Source organism: Ceratocystis lukuohia (assembly GCF_044167205.1).
Source record: "Ceratocystis lukuohia strain C4212 chromosome Unknown Supercontig1_pilon, whole genome shotgun sequence".
In the NCBI taxonomy this organism is placed as follows: domain Eukaryota; kingdom Fungi; phylum Ascomycota; class Sordariomycetes; order Microascales; family Ceratocystidaceae; genus Ceratocystis; species Ceratocystis lukuohia.
The window spans coordinates 1,136,789-1,154,296 of NW_027263520.1; the positions used below are offsets into that span (position 1 = coordinate 1,136,789).

The window sequence follows — 17,508 nt, forward strand, 5'->3', positions numbered from 1 at the left end:
ATAAGAAGGCCTAAAAACCAAAAAGTTTGCGATACCTTGTTTCTTTTTGACCTCTACTATATCTACAGCCTTGCCTTTCAGCCTTGCTGATCCGACACGACGACACGCCCTTCGCTTCTTCTCAATTGCTTCACGACAAATAACTGGCGCTTCGATCCGCAATAAACATTCTTATCATAATTGACGATGTTTGGAGGAGCACAGGCTAAGCCTAGCTTTGGCAGCCTGTTTGCCTCAAGCACAGCAAGCAGCACTGGCGCCCCCCCTGGGAATAGCCTCTTTGGCAACTCGACTGCCTCGACCCAGCCTACTAACAGCCTCTTTGGCGCATCTACTTCGACGCCAGCGGCTGGCACCTCAAACGCTCCGGCTGGAAACAGTCTATTCAACTCAACAGCGACGGCTCCCAACTCACTTGGTGGCAGCAGTCTTTTTGGGGCATCCACAGCCACTGTGACGCCGGGGAATGCCACCACACAAACTGGGGGCTCGCTCTTTGGCAACACACTCGGCGGGAACTCGGGCGGACTGCCTTCAACTACGCCTGCCGGTTCTCTGTTTGGGGGCGGTACTGCTGCACAGCAGACCGCTAGTACTGCGCCTACAGCTGGTAGATCTTTGTTTGGTGCTGCCATGCCTGCAGCTACAACGACAACAACTGCCAATACCCTTGGTGGCGGGGGTAGTCTATTTGGCAGTACCTTGGCCCCTTCTAACACTGCTACAACTGGACTGGGAATTGGTGCTAGTGTGGCCCCTACTAGCCTCGGTCTTTCTGCTCTAGCCGCTAGTAGTGCTGCCACTGTTAAGCCTGTTGTCCAGCCTGATAACCAGGCGGGCGATGCTAAGTCTGCAGGCGCTTATTTCGATAGTCTGTTGGCTTCTACCCGCAATCAGCAAGCTCTAGCTGGGGAAAATGCCATTGACAACTTGCCCTCTCTGCAGCTTGGACTTGGCGACATCCGCCAGCACTTGAAGAAGCTTGGCCCTTCAGATGCCCAGACTGCTATTGATGGCCGTGCTATCTATTTGCTTAACGCATCCGGCGTAGACCCTAATGCTGCTGAAAAGGATCTTGGTGCTCTGGGCCCTGCGACTAACACTCGTACTGCCGGAAACACTATTGGATCCGGAGGCGTCAGCGATGTTGATGTCGAGACTTATTTGTCTAACCTGCAGAGCAAGACTACTCTTGGTATGATCCGCGACGGCCTTGACCGGTCGGCACGTGCTTTTGACGAGTTCCTGGAGGACAACATGGCTCTTGAATGGACATCCCAGCGCAAAAAGATTTATGAGCACTTTGGCATCCGTCTCCGCGAAGAGGCTACTGGCAGTGACGCAACGGCTGGAAAAGATACTCAGGGCCGCTTTGGCCGCTCCCGCCGCAGCAAAATGGCCGGAGACGGTACTCCACGCGATTCTACTGCTGCAAACCGCGCCTCAGTGTTGGGCGGTCCCAGCCTTGGTAGGTCGATTATTGGGACTCCTTCACGTATCGGATCTCACAGAACAGAGTTCTCTGATGTGGGAGGAAACAAAGAGGCATCCGCAGAACTGGGCGGCGGATACATTGGTGACATGCGCTCATTGAGGGAAAGACAAGGCAGATTAGCCAAACAAATCACTATGCTCAATGTCTATCGGCTGTCAGATCGGCCGTTCCCTATCCTCACGCAACTCGGCTCCCTCCAAACTAAGTCAGTAGAGCCACACGCAAACCACGTGGCAGAGGCGTATCGTGCAATGGTAGATGTTGTGGGTGAGGATGCCGAGGCTGAGTCTTGGCTGAATGGCGCTACAGCTACGGAAAGACAATTCGCCAAGATGTATCTGAACGAGAACAGCAATTCACCTGAAGCTATAGAAATGCGGAAGCGTATTCTTGCTGGCGCAAACTGCTTTCTGGAACGGCAATTCCTGCGGGAAATTGAAAACCTTATTGCTAAACATCCCCACGAGGCAAACCTTGGCGGTAGACCAGACATTGTTAGCAAGATCCGTGCCTATATCCGCCTACGCAGTGCGCGGAAAGATCTGGTTCCGGATAACACAGAACTACAGCAGGTGCAGGGCGAGTATGTCTGGGCTATTGTGTTCTACCTGTTACGCAGTGGGCATGTGATTGAGGCAGCCAAGTATGTCAATGACAATCTGGGACATTTCCGTGGCATTGACCGTATGTTCTCGACATATCTCAACGGGTATGCCTCTAGTGAAGACCGCCGTCTCAAAAGGCAGCTTCAAGAACGATGTGTGAGCGAGTATACGCAAAGGGCCCGAAATGCCCCAGAACACTCAATCGACCCCTTCCGCATGGCCTGCTACAAGATCATTGGCCGTTGCGAATTGGGCAACCGTAGCCTAGATGGCCTCAACACTGACGTTCATGACTGGGTCTGGTTGCAGTTCAATCTAGCACGTGAAGTCGAGCGATCTACTGAACTAGCTTCCGAGACTTTTGGTCTTGCTGAGGTTCAGGCTAGCATCCGCGACATTGGCTCGAAGCATTTCCCTAAGACACCCTCGGATGAGGCAGCCTCCAATGGCAGCTTTGGCATGTTCTTTTATCTGCAGATTCTCTGTGGCCTATATGAAGATGCTATTGCTTACCTGTACTCTTTTGCCTACGTTGATGCTGTGCACTTTGCTATTGCGCTGTCGTTCTATGGCCTGCTACGTCCTAGTGATCCTTTGACAGCTGACAACGAGCTGCGTAGTACTAACACGCGCGGCTTGCCTTTGATCAACTTTGGCCGCATGGTGGGCTACTATACTCGTGATTTCCGTGCCGCTAACGTTGAAGCTGCTGTGGACTACTTGACTCTTCTTGGTCTCAACATTGATCTTGCTGGGGAGGCTGGTCGTCGCCATGCAAGCATGTGCCACGAGGCCCTCCGGGAGCTTGTTTTGGAGACAAGAGAGTTCTCGTCGCTGATTGGCGACATCCACCCTGATGGTCGTCGCATGCAGGGCATGATCGAGGTTCGTGGTAACTTGATTGGTCTAACTGATGAGGACGACTTTATCACTGCTGTCACGCTCCAGGCTGCGGCATATGCCGATGAATCGGGCCGCATCACAGACTCTGTTCTTCTTTATCATCTAGCTGGCGAGTATGATACAGTAGTTGCCATTGTAGCTCGTGCGTTGTCTGAGGCAGTCGCTCTGGATATTGGTGAAAACCCGGTTTCTCTGGCACCTGTCAAGGCACGTATGGCTGGTGATGCACAGAGTGGCGATCATGGCGCCAGCATGAGTTTGGCCTCTATCGATGAGCCTGTAGAATTGGCACGAGCCATGATGGGAATGTATGAGCGCGATGCTATGTTCCATCGTCACATCCAAGAGACGAACCTGTCAGCGTGCCAGCTGCTGCTTGAGATGAGTGAGATTAAGACGCTGGTTGAGCATAGCCAATGGGCCGAGTCCCTTGATGTAAGTATCTTTGTTCCCCCTTCTCCCCCCCCCCCCCCCGTTTTATGCATTCTCCATTGCTTCGTCACATGACTAACTCTGCCATTCTCTACTTGCAGCGTATACGTGGCCTCGATCTCCTGCCACTTGAAGCTCGCGGTGACCCCTCTAAAATTCGCCATTTTGCTACCAAGTTCGCTGCACTACCACAAACTGTGGCAGCCAACGTGCCTGGACTAATCACATGGGCGGTCATGTGCTGCACACGACAGCGTGATATGCTGCTTCATGGCGAATTCAGTGGAAATGAGGGCACTCGACTCATGGTTGTCGAGCAACTGCGTTCGATGACTCTAGATCTAACGACGTATACAAGTCAGCTGAAGTATCGCTTCCCCCCACATTTGCACGAGGCGTTGGCACGGGCAGCTGCTGAGTAGGCGGAAAGACGATTAGTGAGAGCTTGATAGATGAAGCGACTTTAGGGAGTGTAGAAATTGATAATAAATAATATGGGCGGCTTGTTCATTATTGCAGAATGACGGTGATCAAGATAGAGTAGTTTGTAGCACAAGAGAATACTTGGATAATTTTGGAATTTCACATCTGAGAAACTGGAAAGATATAAACAAACACAAATTTGGGGGCATTGATATTGGTAGCTTTTAAGAAAAGAAAAGCAGTTGAATCCAGCCAAAAAAAAATAAAACGACACAAAACATAGAAAAGAAAACGCAATAGAACATAATAGTTTAAAGAGCCATGAAAGAACAAAGGAAAGGACAACACAATGCAAAAAAGGGCAAGTGGTGCATTAGATGCTGCGTGCATGATAACAAGTTGGTTGTTGACCACAAAGAGAAAACAGTCACAACCAAAGCAATGCTAGCGCTTAAAACGCTCGGGACAGACGAGACGGATCTCTTTGCTCCCTCCCTCTACTTGGATAGACCTATCTTGCCTAAAGTACCATCTCCTCTATGGGCCATTATACCCTCTTGGAGCCCCTCGTTGATCATAGCCTCTTGGCATTTGCTGTTGCTGCTGCTGCTGCGACATCATCTGTTGCTCACGAGGATCGCGCGGGTCGTATGGCAGGCGCTCCCCATACGGGGCACCAGCGGGCGGGCCCTGTTGAGGAGGCCCAGGAATACCTCGTTCATAGACGCTGGGAGTCTGTGAGTAGGCTCTGCTAGGTGGAAGGACGTCGCGGTCCCGGGGGTCACGCGACGGCTGGGGTGGAGGCACGGCATAGCCAGGATGGTGGCTATAAGGGCCAGCAGATGGCGGGCCAGCAGAAGCTGCAGAGTAGACAGGAGCAATTGGGTAACGTTCATCACGGTACTGCGAAGCAGAGGTAGGGGTAGAGTTGGCGGAAGGAGCTCCGCCCCCCCCAGGGATTTGGGGTGGGGGAGGTCCAGAAGGTTCAGGCGAGTCTCCTGTGGTGCCCATCCAAGAGCCAGTCACGGGGCTCCAGCCAGTTGCCATGCGCTTGCTTCCCCAAGCCTCCTTGCCACGGGCTTGAGGCGGGGGCGGTTGCCGTGTTGAAGACGAGGCCGGAGCCGAGCCTTGCTGGACTGGAGGCTGCTGTGTTGAGGGAGCCTGTGAGGGAGGGGGTTGCTGAGATGGAGCAGGCGCAGAGCTAGGACCGGGCTGTCCATATCCAGGATGTTGGGCGGAGGAAGAAGTGCCTTGACCCGGATGGGGGGATGGGACAGTTGACCAATTCTCTCGGGGTGGTACAGGCTGTGGTGGAATAGATTCACGAGCACGAGGGTGCATGGCATACTGGGAAGGCGGTGAAGCATGACCTGGCGGCTGCTGAGTCATGTATGAAGATGGGTAGCCTTGCTGCTGTTGCGGCTGCTGCTGTTGCTGTTGCTGTTGTTGAGAGTATGCTACGGAGGCTGGTGGCTGGTGGCTATGGCCGTGGCTATGGCTATGGCTATGGCCATAGGGGTGTGTATTTTGTTGGGAAGCCATTGCATAATGAGGCTGCTGCTGTGGCTGCTGCTGGGAGTATGGTTGCGAGTAGGACTGCGAGTGAGAATGGGAATGAGAGTGAGAGTGCGAATGAGGGTGTGGGTGACCATGGGGGTGATATATCTGGGATTGATGCTGAGCATGCTGAGGATGCTGGGCATGATGAGAGTGGCCTTGATGCTGTTGTTGATGCTGCTGCTGGTGCTGCTGCTGGTGCTGCTGCTGGTGCTGCTGCTGATGCTGCTGCTGATGCTGCTGCTGATGCTGAGAATGCTGCTGGTGCGCATGCTGCTGCGCATGTTGCTGTGAATGCTGCTGTGGATGTTGTTGCGATGTAGGGGGTGCCATATGCTGTGGTTGAGAGGGGCCATGTTGAGGGGCTCCAGCAGGAGGATAAGCCCGATTGCCAGTGTAGTAGTCTCTCTCCAGGGCAGAGGCGGCCTCCATCACTGAGGACTGTCTAGGTACTGATGGAGCATGCTGAGGCTGGGGAGAATAGGGGGCCTGTTTGAGATGTTGCATAGATGAAGAGGAGGCAGGCGGTGGCTGGATGGCAGCACTCTGATGGGGCGGATAGTAGCCAGCAGGCTCAGCTTCACGCCGCAGCTGAGAGGGAATATGCACAGGAGCCGAGCCAGAAGATGGCGGTGCCATACTGTTACGGCTAGAAACAGTCTGAGGAGCAGGGCTATGAGACTGGGGACGCAAACTACTTCCAGCAACTGCAGTAGCCACAGGAGCCGGTTTGGGAGGCGACAGAGGACCATCATCATTGAGAAGAGACATCAAACTAGATGTCTTTTTGGCAGGGACAGGAGTCGGCTTTGGTGAGTTGACATACGCGTCTGACGGCCGTTGGGAGAGGGTTGAGACAGGACGAGGCGGTCCAGATGTAGATACACTAACAATTGGGGGGGGAGTATTGGCGCTTTCGCGTAGAATATTGCGCATTTGCGGCTGCTGGTGGCTCGCGTAGACATTAGGGCCGGGACCAGGAGTGGGGTTAGAGCCAGAAGGCGCCGAGGATCGAGGAAGCTCAGCAGGAGGACGAGCAAGTCCAGTGGGCTCCGAACGGGTCGGTTGTGCCTGTTGGGTAGATTGATGAGGAGGAGGGGGGGGGCTGGTGAGGGATTTGGTGAGAAGAACCCTGTTGAACAGATGGGATAGCCACTTGGTGTGTATGCTGTTGTTGCATAGGATTTTGCACATGCGATTGTTGCGATTGCTGCGAGTGGCCACGCATTGTAGAAGCTTGCTGCTGATGCTGCTGGTGCTGCTGATGCTGTTGGGAGGCTCCTGACATAGCTGCATGAGAATGAGACGCTGGATACAGCTCATGACGACTACCAGATGATGGAAGCGGATCAGGGTCAGGTTTCATGCTCATGCGATTACCACCAGTCGAAAGATGCTCAACAGGCCGGCTTCCTGCGCTGTCAGAACTACGCATATCTGTGTCAGCAGGCTGCATACCCAACAAGGCTATAGAGCCATGTGACCTAGGATCAACAACAGTGCCATCACCAGGGCCTTGACGGGCCTGTGATGGTGTTGGAGGACGCTGCTGTGATTGCTGCTGCTGAGCGTAAACCATTTCGCGTTCCCATTCTCTATCACGCATAGGCTTTGTATCCGAACGCAGCGGCGAGGCCTGCGAGAGTTGCGTGCGGCCTTGATGAAGTGGCGAAGCCGGGACTTGGGTCGAAACTGGGACTGGAGCTGGCGCCGGCACCAAAGGAGCTACGGGCCGGGTCTGCTGAGTCGCCTTTGGTGATGCCTTAATCGAGTCAGAATCTGCAATGATTGTCGAATGTGAGCCATGTCTTTGGTGGGAAGGTCCAGATGAGGGAGACAGAACAGAAGGCCCGGAAGTTGCTGGCTGGCTCGAAGTCATCTTCGGGGCCAAAGGTATGGGGACAATGGGACGCCCAGGGCCAGAAGAGGCATACGACGGCATCAAAGCAGCAGGTTCCTTAACAGGTGAAGGTGCCGGTGAAGGCTCCGCAGTGGGAGGCTCCGGCTGGCTAAGCTTCGGCGTGCCAAGGCTGGGAGTGCCAATACCCGGTGCATTAGGGACTACAGGAGAGCCAGCTGCTGATGCCGTGGTCGAGGCCGAGGCTGAAGCTACACCTATACTGCCACTGGCACCTCCACCACGAGGACCGCTTCGCCGAGCTGTCAACTGGATGGCCGGAGGGTCTGGCCGAGGCTCACCATTGGCCCGTTGCTCATCAGCCTTCCTAGCAATAGCTTCCCAATGCGTCTTTCGGCCAGATTTGTCCTTGTCGCGGGCATACATGTTTTTGACCATGGTTGGTGTCTTGCTAGTCATAAACGTAGCCATGGCAGACCAATCAGTACCGAAATGAGCCAGAAGGCCGGGGAAAGCCTCCATTTCAGGTACACTCCAATAGCTACTTGGCTGGTTGCCCTGGCGGCGCTCATTAGCTGTAGATGACGATGGGGCGGATGTCTGGGCTGTGGAGTTGGCAGCAGTGGGTGGGACAGAAGCTAGGGGCTGGACTTGGGGTTGGGGGGTGCCCCCTGGCGTGTCTATGGGAGTCCTTCCCGAAGCACTAGTGCTAGTAGTTCCCACGGCTGTGAAGTTGGGTGGTGGAGGTGTTGGCCGAAGGGACACACTTGCAGAGAAGGATGTGCTAGGAACAACAGGGGTCATGACAGTAGGCGTAGAAGCAGGGAACGAAGACTGAGGAGGGGGTTGCTGTAATGGCACAGTCGGCAAGGGAATTGGCGTATGAACAGGAGCCGGAGTAGCAGAAGCTCGTTCAATTCCAAGTGCATGAGCTTGAGGAGTGCCCGGAGCCGAAGCCCGTGCCTCATTGTGGTGTGCATGTGAGCTAGACCGCGATCTAGCAGCTTTGCCCGAGTTCTTAGTAGTGCCCAAAACAGGTGTTGGAGGAGCAGGAGTCGAAGGAACAGAGAAAGGATCCAGCTGAGCTGTGCTAGAGCCCGACTGACCTTCAGTCTGATCAGGCTGAACCTGTGGTTGTGGCGTTGAGGTTCCGGCCTTACTTGCAGCCTTAGCCTCTCTCTGCTGTTCTTTTTCCTTTTCGCGCTCTTTGGCCGTCTTGCGTTTTCTTCTAACGTCCGTCTTCTCTGATGCCACAGCACCCTCAGCTCGTGCTTTTTCCTCTGCTGCTTGCTTAGCCTGTTCACCAAAGGTCGGCGCAGCAGCACGGCGGGGACGCCTTCGTTCGCCGTTCTCATTGGTGTCCTGGTTCTCGTCGTTTTCAGCATCATCTTGGAGAGGTGCCGTTTTGGCTTTCTTAACAGCCTTTCTACGGCGACGTGGCTGCTTCTTGAGTTTCGTCTTCAGGTCTAGCTCACGCTTTTTAATATAGTAGTACTGAATGCACGATCTAAAGTCACGCTTGGGGATCGCTTCCGCAATCATCCCCCACTGCTTTGGACGCTCCAAGTACGCTTTGACAAACAAGTCGGACTCCATGTCAGTGAAGTTAGGAATAGGGGGCAGGCATTGCCAAATCGCAACAGTATCGCGGACAGGAATAAAGCCGGAGTTGTCGAGAAAACGCATGTTCTCACGTCTTTCATGGCCCCAGATCATGTCAGGAACCACAGCCTCCTTTTCGTCGTTACGACATTGATCTTTCTTGAGCTGCTCAGCACGCTCCTTGCGCTCTTCGTCTTCCTTTATTGACGCAGCCAGTATCCGCTGGAGATCTCGTTCACTAGCAAATCTCCTCGTACGACCTTCTGGCTTGCGAGACGAGCCTGAAGACGAGGGCTCGCTGTCGTCAAGGCCGCCGTTAATAGAAAACTTGCCTCTACTGCGGATTGCTGCGGGATCTTCAGAGCGCGTGAAATCAAAGTAATTGATCAAGCGATCACGGAACTCTAAGCTGGCATCTTGCATGCTTGAGCACACGCCAGCCTCCTGTTTTGAGAGGTGTTGAAAGACGTATTTTGTCGAATTAGGGTCTTCCTTGAGGGAATCCAGCACAAGTTCGTCTTCAAACCATGGAACTGTCACGTTGAAATCCGGAAGGCTATCAAGTGGAGGCGTCTTCATACCCATTTTTGTGGAAGGCGTTGAAGCGGTGCCGGTATCAGCCCCATCAATCACGCCATCAATTTCCATATCAGGCTCCGTCTCTGTCTCGTTGTCATCTACCGACTCTGCTGGCGGTGTGAGTTTTAGCTCAGCACCCAACGGCCCTGAAGCAATTGAGATGGGCTCCGGGCGTGAGGGCATAGAGACAGAGTTATCTACCAATGAGCTCAGGGAGCCTGTATGAAGTACTGGTACCAGAACAGGAGTTTGCGCGGGAGCGGGGGTAGAAGACACACTAGCAGGTCTCGATTCGTCCTCCAAGGGTAACGGTTGAGAAGCTACAAGCCCAGTACTTGAAAAGGTAGGTACAGGCGCGACAGAGATGGTGGGTTTCGAGTCTGAGCTAGATTTCTCAACAGTGTTGCTCTTTGGAGAATCTACAGTCATCTCGAAATCAGTGTTTTCTTCAGGCAAAGTCCCAGACGTTTTAGGCACATCTACCGACTTCTCAAAAATAGACTTATTTTCCATTACTTGGTCTTTGTCGGTGTGTGTTTGAACTTGTGCAAACGACGGCAAAGATTTGCTGGCAGCCTCATTAGCCTCCTTCATTCTTGTATTCTGTGAGTCTTTTGAAGCATTGTTGGCTACAGCTTTCATGACATTAGGAGACATAGGAATTAAAGCCTTGGCTTCTCGGTCATCAGTCGAGATGGTCTGCTGGAAGGGAGTGAAAGAATTCTTTGCTCGGTCATTGGCGTGAATAGGTATTTTTGTCTCAGCCTTTGGCATATTTTGCGCTAGTACGCTCTTTTCCGCAGTGCTATTAGTATCCTCTATAATATCAGGAACCTTTTCAGGCACGTGGGTGTGAAGATAGGGCAAGTCAGGCTCGTAGGTAACAATCTCATGAAGAGCCTCATGGCTGAGATAAGAAAATAGCCTGATAACCTCCCATAGAGCTTCTTGATTGGTTAAGCCGCGCATCGATGCCTCTGCCTTGGTGATTTCGTCAGTAACGTAATCACCAATGTCCGGATCTTCGTCCTCATCCTCAATAGATCCTGCTTCTGCTTCAAAAATCGGAGGCGGTGGCGGTGGCTCAGTTGGTGGCAGCTGGAAGCGAACTACTGGTGCACGAATAATTCGAGGCAGTTCCTCAATAGTGGGTGTTAAAGCAGTATAGGTACTGACACTAGAGCCCGATGTGATTGTAGGTTTAATGTCGCGAGAAGCCGGCATAGAGGTTGGTGCAATTGTCGTCGGAGATGTGAGGTTCAGGTCGGTTGCTAAAGAGCGAGAGTCTACGCTATCTGTTGTTCTTGAGTAACTCGGTTCATATGAGGGTGTGTCGGATTTAGCATCGCTACTTCTAGGGCGTCTGTCATCTCCAGCTGGATAAGATCCGGGGAATGGTCGTGGAGGTAGTCTTGCGCCAGGAGATTCGGGAATCTTTTTGCTTGGAGGCACAGGATTTCCCCATCCAGATGTTGCGAACCCTCTAGAATTCTTAGGACCAGGAGGAAGGGTTGGGCTTCCACTTGCCATTGATATGTCAGACACACTGCCATGGCCAGCAGACCCGGGTCTTTCAGGCAATGTTTTAGGGGGTGGGGAAGAGACGATCTATTACCGTCGGTACCCCTTGGATTGCGTGGCACAAAATGCGGCAGACCAGCCCCGGGTGTTAACGGGGGCGGCGAAGTAGTTTCTTTGGGGTTAATAGGGGAATTATCGTGGGAATGAATGGGGCGATCTAGGCGTGGGCGCACGGGTTCGCGTTCTCTAAAATCGCGGTCATCGCGGTCGCGGAAGTCGGGAAATCGGTCATCTCGGTCGCGATCACGGTTATTCCAGCGGCCTTCCTGAGAGCGACTTCGATTAAAGCGATGGTCATCATTAAAATAGCGACCACGCGGACGATTGTCCCAATCGCCACGTCCACCCCGGCCACGGCCGCGACTATTAAAGCCACCACGCTGGGAGGAGTAGGATGGAGGGCCAAATTGTGAGTCGGACGTGGCAGACCCGGCAGAAGGAGGGCCACCATCACGAGCACCTCTAGCGCGATCAAGATTAAGGCTGAGCTGGCTCTCACGGTCGTGAAACGGCGCTCGACCCGGAGGGGAGCGACCCCGGGTAGGCGGAGAAGGGCGTCGATTGCGGAATGTACGTTCGTGGTGTTCTCTCCAATCTCTATCTCGGTCTAGGCGGTCACGGTCTCTTTCTCTATCGCGACTCCGTTCCTCTCCTCGGTAAGTGTTTCGGTCTCTAAAGTCCATATCGCGGCCTCGTTCTCGGCTATCGTCACGTAGCCACCCTCGACCTCCTCTTGGTCTACCACGGCCCCGGCTGAAATCGCCCCCGTATCCACCACGAGGAGCGTTAGGAAGCGAGTCTGGGGGTTGGAGAGCCTTAGGCCCACGAGGTACGTCTCTGGATATATCGGAGCGCATAGATTGAAAAGGCGGGCCACCTCCACGTTGGTCGATGGCTGATGAACGACGACGATCCTCGTTGCCGTAAGGGGGCATGCGATCATATCTTTCGGACCGATCAGGGGAGCGGGATCTCGAGCGTCTGGGATCGCCGCCCTCGTAGCGCGGATATCGTGATGACCTAGTAAAGCGTGGGTAAGATCTTGTCAGTAGAGAGGCTTAAGCAAGAGAATAGCCTGGATTTGCATTTGGGAAGGGTAACAGTGCCTAGATTCAAGCACAAGCAACACAGGAGTATCTATATGCACCAAGAGAGAGAAAGAAAGGGCAGGCATGTACAGTACAGGAGAGTGAAAGCAAGTTTCCGCCCTATTCGCTGCACTCCTGAAGACCAAATAACAACCATGCAGCAAACCGCAAGGCCAAGGTACAGGCTAGACATGCGACAGCATAACATGGCTTGTGTCTAGTAAGTCTGAAGGGAGAGAAAAAGATGATTGGAATGCGAGATTAAGGCTATAAAAAAACGTACATGGCTGGCTACAGGGCTGAAAAGCCAGGCTAAAACAGCCAGGAAGGTGACAAAGTATGACGCGGGAAAGGAAAGGAAATAGGGCCACCAAAGTAGTAAAAGTTTAGTGTGGCCACGGCGAGATTGATATCGTAATATAGAGAGGAGGGATGGGAAGAAAAGAATACACAAGAAAGGACGTTGGCTACGCGATCATCGAATCACGAATCGAAGCGAGGCAAGGCGAAACACCAGTGGCGAATATGGGTACGGTGGCAGTAGCAAGAAGAAGGCTACAGCGAATGAGAAGACTCGAGAGAATGCCAAAACCAGGTTGAGAGAAAGAATAGATACAAAGGCGCGTAGTAGCTGAAGACTTCGCTAGCCGGCGAAGAGGCAGAAGAGAGCCAGGATAAGCACCAGCCAGGTTAGCAACAATACAAGCGAAACGATAAAGGCAGGCGAAGACAAAGGGCGCCAAGTCGGGCCGGACGACGATTAGGACAGCGAAACGAAAGAAATGGAGATGCGGTCGTATAAATTGAGGCCGCTACTGCTTTAGAATTGTTGATTGGGGGTGAAACTGAAAGATTGAAAGCAGAACCAGAGAGTAACAAGAGTGATGGTTGAAGACATAGTCTGGTTTTGTTTGGTTTAGTTTGATTTTGAGCCTTTTGCCCTTGGCTTTGGCCCTTAGGTTGCTTGCTAGTTAAAAGAAATAAAAAAAAAATAAAAAAGCACCAAAAATTCAAGGAGTTGTTCCCTAGCGAACTAATGTGGGGGTACCTGATACAAGCATGGAAGTTTCCTCTCTTTTCTCTAAACTCTGCCTTTCCTGCCTTGCCCTTGCCTTCTAGTATTTAGTGCCTTCCAAATGTCTTCGAAAACTGTGCTACACACACTAATCTACAGGGGCATATAACACTATAGCGCCGCTCTATACAGGCCAAGTCCGCTCTCTACGAGACCCCTCACCAACAAACAAAAAATTCATATCAATCTTCACATTACAGCCATTTCACCTTAAACCAGCAAGCACCCTTAGACCAACGTCACTCTTGCCCTAGCTCCGACGTTGATTCCTGGTCCAAATGACTGACAACCCCGAAGACCGCCCCAGCGGTGCTGCTGCTGCCGTCCTCGTGCAGTCAGATGAAATGCCTGCCGATGCCCAGAAGGTCGAAGAGTTGGATTTCAACAAAATCAAGGGACCCATTACAGCCGAAGACCTCCTCAATGGCATGACTAACATGGGCTTTCAGGCCTCCGCCATTGCAGAAGCAGTGCGCATTATCGACGGAATGGTGAGCCACACATCTCGCACGCCAGTTTCTACGTCTCTTGCATTCCCATACTAACCCGCTACATGTACGCAGAGAATTTGGCGTGACCCCGAAACTGGAGACAAGACTACCATCTTTCTGGGCTACACCTCCAATCTCATCTCATCTGGCCTTCGCGGCGTCTTGCGCTGGCTTGTAGAGCACAGCCATGTCAGTGCTATTGTCACTACGGCTGGCGGCATTGAAGAGGACTTTATCAAGTGCCTTGGCGACACTTACATGGGCTCATTCTCCCACGATGGCGCCACTCTGCGTAAGAAGGGCCTGAACCGCATTGGTAATTTGATTGTACCCAACGCCAATTACTGTGCCTTTGAAGACTGGGTTGTCCCAATTCTTGACAAAATGCTTGAAGAGCAGGAGGCGAGCAAGGGTACAGAAAACGAAATCAACTGGACCCCCAGCAAGATCATCCATCGCCTTGGGAAGGAGATAAATGACGAACGCTCTGTATACTACTGGGCATGGAAGAATAACATTCCTGTATTTTGCCCGGCTCTCACAGACGGTAGTCTGGGCGATATGCTGTACTTCCACACCTTCAAAACCTCCCCTCAACAGCTCAGGGTTGATATTGTCGAGGATATTCGCAAGGTCAACACCATGTCAGTCCGCGCCAAGAGAGCAGGCATGATTGTTCTTGGTGGTGGCATTGTCAAGCACCACATTGCCAAGTAAGTTTCAACAAGAGACTCCAGATTAGCTCAACACTAACCAATTATCCGCAAAGTGCCTGTCTGATGCGCAACGGCGCCGAGTCAGCTGTCTACATTAACACCGCTCAAGAGTTTGATGGCAGCGATGCAGGTGCCCGTCCTGACGAGGCAGTTTCTTGGGGCAAGATCAAGATAGGTGGTGATTCCGTAAAGGTATGTATGACCCTAATAATATTTACGCCCCGCACTCTCAGCTCTTTAACCTACCATGGAGTTAATGACTAAAATTCAATGTCTACAGGTGTACCTTGAAGCAACCGCATGCTTCCCTCTGATTGTCGCAAACACATTTGCTAAAGATCGCCAAACATAGCATTTACATGCTGCACTAAAGAGACGAACGCGCACAGAAAACTAACTACTTGCAATGCGTCTACCAGATACCAAAAAGAATACTAGAGATTAAAAGGCTGCGAAAAACACTTGACAGATACCCTAAAATACGGCTTAACAATTAGTACATGTGTACAACAACTGGGGGAGTGTTTGTCTCAAAAAAGCATAGTTTTGTTCCCCATAAGTTTTACATCGCTTTGGATGTATGTCGTCACCAACTTATGTATGGTTGTTAGGGTTAATACACCCTTAAAAAAACAACCATCAAGCTTTTCGTTCCTAGTCAACAAGGAGCTCTCGTTTTGTTTGTCAAATTATTGAATATAAAATCGCTCACGATCCGAACAGGCGCACTCTAGAATGTCGGAAATATACAATCTTGAACCTCAACCGACGGCATCGGCTATTATTCACACAACACAAGGCGAAATATCCATCGAGCTCTGGACCAAACAAGCGCCTTTGACGTGTCGAAACTTCCTACAACTTTGCGTTGATGGCTACTACGACAACACCATCTTCCACCGCTTAGTGCCTAACTTCATTCTCCAAGGTGGCGACCCCAGCGGCACTGGGAATGGCGGCGAATCTATCTATGATAATGGCGAGCTGAGCGGCGAATTCGATGTGTGGCCGATGGATCAGCGTACCGGGCGCAATGCCGGCTTGATGGGTGTTGGGTTCAAGGATGAGTTCCACTCCCGCCTGAAGTTTACACGACGCGGTCTTCTAGCTATGGCGAACGAGGGCGAACCCAACACCAATGGCAGCCAGTTCTTTTTTACGTTAAATCAGACAGATGAGCTCAACGGAAAGAACACGCTATTTGGCAGAGTGGTTGGTGATACCATGTATAACCTCATTAAGATGGGCGAAGCGGAGCTTATTGAGGGCTCCGAGCGGCCGATGTATCCCGTTAAGATCAACAAAATCGAGATTCTCGTGAACCCGTTCGAGGGCATGACCAAGCGCGTTAAGGCTGCAGCGCCACTACAGAAAACAGTTGTGGTAGAGCGTAAAAAAAAGCGCAAGGGCGGCAAACAACTACTGAGCTTTGGCGATGAGGAAGGTGATGGAAATGAGGACATTCACCTGCCAAAGAAGAAGAAGTTTGATTCGCGTATTGTGATGGACATTGATGATAACGACTCCACATCGCCAGCTCCTACGAAAAAGACCAAGACGATAAAGCACGACAAAACCACTAAACCAACAACCAATGAACTTCCGAAACCTAAACTGGAGGCTGTAAAAGAGACCATACGACCAGTCGACCCTGATTCCAAAGCTGAGAAGCCCCTCAAAAACACATCCTTGTGTTTGGAGACCGACGAGCCAGAAGCACCCCCAGAACCCGAACTAAAGAGGAAAAGCGCCTTGGAAAAGATGCGCGATGAAATCGCTGCCGTCAAAGCCTCAATAAAACAAGCACATGACACGAATGTCACGGAAGAAAAGGAGATCAAGAAGTCTGCCCTAGAGAAAATGATTCCCGAAAATTCAGTCAAAGGCCGTAGGAGAAGGCCTGGGGGGGAGGGCATCTCAGAAAAAGAAGAGCGACAGGCTATGAGTTTTCTGAAGAACTTTCAGATTAAACTAGGATCCATTCCCGGTGAAGCCAAGACTGTGTCTCAGGATATGCCCCAAGAAGAGCCTATCGCCAGTACCAGCACGGAAGACGCCGATGAAGAGGCAGCAGCGTGTGATTTACACTACATCCCAAACTGTGAGAGTTGCAGGGCGTGGGACAAGCAAGACAAAACGGAGGAGAGCGATGACGAAGGCTGGATGGGCCATGTATTGAGCTTTGCAGCAGACAAGTTAGGCAAGGATTTGAGCTATCGCAAAAAGGCAGAGGAGGAGCTGGTTGTGATAGATCCGCTAGCCAAGGCGCGTAGCCTGAAGGAGGAGAAGCGAAACGAGAGGGGAATGAGAAGCGAAGGCAAGTCTAGCAGAGCGTGGGACCAGCAACGCAATGCGCAAATGGCTCGGAACGCAGGTTTGGCGGGCCGGGGTGCTAAATAAGACAGAGCACATGGAAAGGGCACTAGGTACCCTCATGTATACAGATGAACCATGATGTAATTGGTGCAATAGGCAAGAACATAGATGCAAGACACAAGGTCCATGAACTGTTGTCCATGGAAACCAGGACTACCCTACCTGCTCGTGGCAGGGAGCTGCTGTTCACAACAATATGCAATGTTAGAGTCTCATATAACTAATCTCTGCCAAACTTCATCGTTTCAACAGGTCATTATTCACATTTCGCTAGTCTTTGGCCTACTCATTATGATGGTCTGTTTATACGTAGGAGAGGACTGATGTAATAAGATGCGCCAAAGAACGGCAACCAATTAAACCGACACCCTCGTTAAATCGCCGCTCTTGTCCTTCTGTCACAGCCTCTACCATAACTTTAGCCTAAGACTTGCAGTAGGCGGGCCGGCGATTCCGATCATGAGACAGCCGGCATGGGACAGGACCAGCGAGCAGCTTGGGAGGAGAAAAGAAGGCATATCCAATTCTTGTCATTCCATCACTCGCTTCCTCTTTAAGACGGCCGGCCGGGATTAAAAGCTCAAGGCCCCTAAGCTTTGCACATGTTTAGTTGGTCCAGCAAGGGAGGAGAGCGCGGGCCTCATAGTAACTTTCCATGAGCTTCGATTTGCTTCTATAAAGCTCTATGATGTTCCACGGATATGTGGGGAGAAGGGGCCAGGGCAGT

At 51.9% G+C, this 17,508-nt stretch overlaps 3 protein-coding genes across 3 annotated transcripts; 2 read left to right on the plus strand and 1 right to left on the minus strand.

Annotated features, from left to right (window-relative positions):
* Positions 1–186: 186 nt before the first annotated feature.
* HOO65_010292 (Nucleoporin NIC96) lies at positions 187–3,857 on the plus strand (the record flags this gene model as incomplete). Its single annotated transcript, XM_071005311.1, has 2 exons — positions 187–3,438; positions 3,537–3,857. 2 exons carry the CDS (start codon positions 187–189, stop codon positions 3,855–3,857), a joined length of 3,573 nt encoding a protein of 1,190 aa, XP_070862114.1.
* Positions 3,858–4,395: 538 nt separating this feature from the next.
* HOO65_010293 (putative DNA-binding protein SNT1) lies at positions 4,396–11,970 on the minus strand (the record flags this gene model as incomplete). Its single annotated transcript, XM_071005219.1, has 3 exons — positions 4,396–6,743; positions 6,796–11,062; positions 11,209–11,970. 3 exons carry the CDS (start codon positions 11,968–11,970, stop codon positions 4,396–4,398), a joined length of 7,377 nt encoding a protein of 2,458 aa, XP_070862115.1.
* A 1,506-nt stretch (positions 11,971–13,476) lies between these two features.
* Positions 13,477–16,805, plus strand: HOO65_010294 (Deoxyhypusine synthase; the record flags this gene model as incomplete). Its single annotated transcript, XM_071005348.1, has 4 exons — positions 13,477–13,689; positions 13,762–14,402; positions 14,459–14,597; positions 15,129–16,805. 4 exons carry the CDS (start codon positions 13,477–13,479, stop codon positions 16,803–16,805), a joined length of 2,670 nt encoding a protein of 889 aa, XP_070862116.1.
* Positions 16,806–17,508: the final 703 nt, after the last annotated feature.